Here is a 2,500-nt window from a genome sequence, read left to right as displayed (position 1 = left end):
TTACAAGCAATGTGGATGTCAAAAAAGGCAAGTATCGGGGACGCACGTTTGTCTGGCTGTCCTATTTATTATACTGTTTTTAATGTTGGAGGTTTTGTTTTTTTCGTATGTTTTTTTTTATGTGGACAATGAGTGGATGTCAAAAAAGGCAAGTATCGGAGACGCATATTTATCTGGCAGTCCTATTGAGTATACTGTTTTTGTTGTTGGGGGTTGTTTTTTTTTTTTTTTTTGTTTTTCAATTTCTTTTCGTGTTTTTTTTTATGTGTACAATGAGTGGATGTCAAAAAAGGCAAGTATCGGAGACGCACGATTGTCTGGCTATCCTATTGATCATACTGTCTTTTATTGTTGAAGATTTTTTTAAATTTTATTTTTCATATGTTTTTTAAAAAATGTGGACAATGAGTTAATGTCAAAAAAGGCAAGTATCGGAGACGCACGTTTATCTGACAGTCCCATTGAGTATACTGTTTTTGTTGTTGGGGGTTGGGGTTTTTTAAATTATATTTTTCGTATGTTTTTTTTTTTTTAAGTGTACAATGAGTGGATGTCAAAAAAAGGCAAGTATCGGAGACGCACGATTGTCTGGCTGTCCTGTTGATTATATTGTTTTTTTATTGTTGGAGTTTTTTTTTTATTTTATTTTTCATATGATTTTTTTTTTATGTGGACAATGAGTGGATGTCAAAAAAGGCAAGTATCGGAGACGCACGTTTGTCTTGCAGTCCTATTGCTTATACTGTTTTTGTTGCGGGAGATTGTTGTTTTTTTTTCGTTTTTTTTTTTTTCGTATGTTTTTCTCAGTGGACAATGATGGTGATTGTGAAGTTATAAGTTGTTATAGTCGATTTCGTTGTTGTTATTTTGTGTATACGAGTATTTTGTACTTTACGTTTACAGTATTATTACAAATGGTGTTGGTAGTAATGCCGATGCCGTATTGATGGTCACTGGCGATTTTAACCAATGTAACGATTTTACTCTCCCGGGACTTCATCAATACGTGGACTGCGAGACAAGGGACAAAAAAACATTAGATTTATTCCTGTGTAATATTAAAAATAGTTATAAATGTTTACCCCGTGCCCCATTAGGTTTATCTGACCACTGCATGCTCTTGCTACTCCCCACCTACCGCCCTGTTTTTAAACGTGTAAAACCAGTAAAGAAAAGTGTACAGATCTGGAACGGAAGTGTGTGTGAAGATTTGCGTGGTTGTTTTGAATGCACTGACTGGAATGTTTTTATCGAATCATGTGATAGTGTGGATGAGCTGAATGACTGTGTGAGTGAGTATTTAAAATTCTGTGAACAGCTAGTGTCTTGTAAAAAAGAAATAAAATATTATCCTAACAATAAGCCTTGGATAACAAAAGATCTAAAACTTTTATTGAACCAAAAGAAAACTCTCTATACTAGTGGAAACAAAAAAGATCTGAAAACAAAACAAAAAGAGATAAAGAGGGTAATATCTAGTTGTAGAGACAAGTACAAAAATAAAATTGAAAAATGCTTTTCTTCTGGGGATATACGGGACACGTGGCGGGGGCTTAAAACTGCTGTTAACTATAATCCAAAGCCCACGATTATATCAGAAGATATCGAAATTGAAACTTTAAATAAATTTTATTCACGTTTCGACACAGCAAACAAATTTGATATTGAAAATGAAAAACATAAATTAGACAGGGCTTTGGAAGATGAAATGGCTGTTGAGGTCAGTGAAGAGGAAACGAGATTCGTATTTTCGAAACTAAACGAGAGGAAGGCTGCTGGGCCGGATGGATTGAAAGGAAAACTATTAAAAGAATGTGCCCACCAGCTTTCCCCCATTTATACACATATTTTTAACTGGTCCCTCCAATGCGTTTCAATCCCTGAAATTTGGAAAACTTCGAAAATTATTCCTGTTCCAAAAAAAGAAAAACTTGAAACTATGAACGATCTCAGACCTGTTGCACTGACTTCAATAGTCATGAAATCTTTAGAAAAACTTGTTCTTATTAAAATTAGGAATCAGTTTATGCCATTGAGTGATAGTCATCAATTTGCTTACAAACCAGGACGTGGCGTAGAGGATGCCATTTTGCTGTTTACAAACAACATCTACAGGCATCTAGATCACGCTAGGAGCTATTGCAGATTGCTTTTTGCAGATTTTTCTTCAGCGTTCAATACAATGCAACCCCAGTTGGTTGTTCAAAAATTGACTAGTCTGAATTTAAACAAGTATATAATTGCTTGGGTGCTCGAATTTCTTACGGAGAGAGCACAATATGTTCAATTAGGGCAAAACAAATCTTCCTGTATAACTACAAATACTGGCGCTCCTCAAGGTTGTGTATTGTCCCCTGTATTATTCACAATATACACGAATGACTGTAGAAGTCAAAACCTGAGTGTACCTTTAATAAAGTTTGCAGATGACACCGCTCTTCAAGGCCTCATAACAAATGGCAACGAAGTGGCTTATAGGCAAGAAATTGATAGATTTGTG

The 2,500-nt window shown here is 35.1% G+C and overlaps 2 protein-coding genes across 20 annotated transcripts in view; one reads left to right on the top strand and one right to left on the bottom strand.

Moving 5' to 3' along the window:
* Positions 1-2,500, bottom strand: part of LOC144956633 (ras-related protein Rab-32-like) — a 271,216-nt gene that overhangs the window by 50,788 nt on the left and 217,928 nt on the right. The window lies entirely within an intron of this gene.
* Positions 1-2,500, top strand: part of LOC144957301 (uncharacterized) — a 38,988-nt gene that overhangs the window by 30,479 nt on the left and 6,009 nt on the right. For all 11 annotated transcript variants that reach the window (XM_078888427.1, XM_078888430.1, XM_078888429.1 and 8 more), the window contains exon 3: positions 1-27. This exon is cut by the window's left edge and continues 189 nt beyond it. In XM_078888427.1, coding sequence (XP_078744553.1) covers positions 1-27 — 27 coding nt within the window. The remainder of the gene's footprint in view (positions 28-2,500) is intronic.

Source organism: Berghia stephanieae, chromosome 11 (genome assembly GCF_034508935.2).
Source record: "Berghia stephanieae isolate SIO BIC M18660-M18661 chromosome 11, UCSD_Bste_1.3, whole genome shotgun sequence".
NCBI lineage: Eukaryota > Metazoa > Mollusca > Gastropoda > Nudibranchia > Aeolidiidae > Berghia > Berghia stephanieae.
The sequence above is the reverse complement of the archived record's forward strand: the minus strand, read 5'-3'. Positions and strand labels throughout refer to the sequence as shown.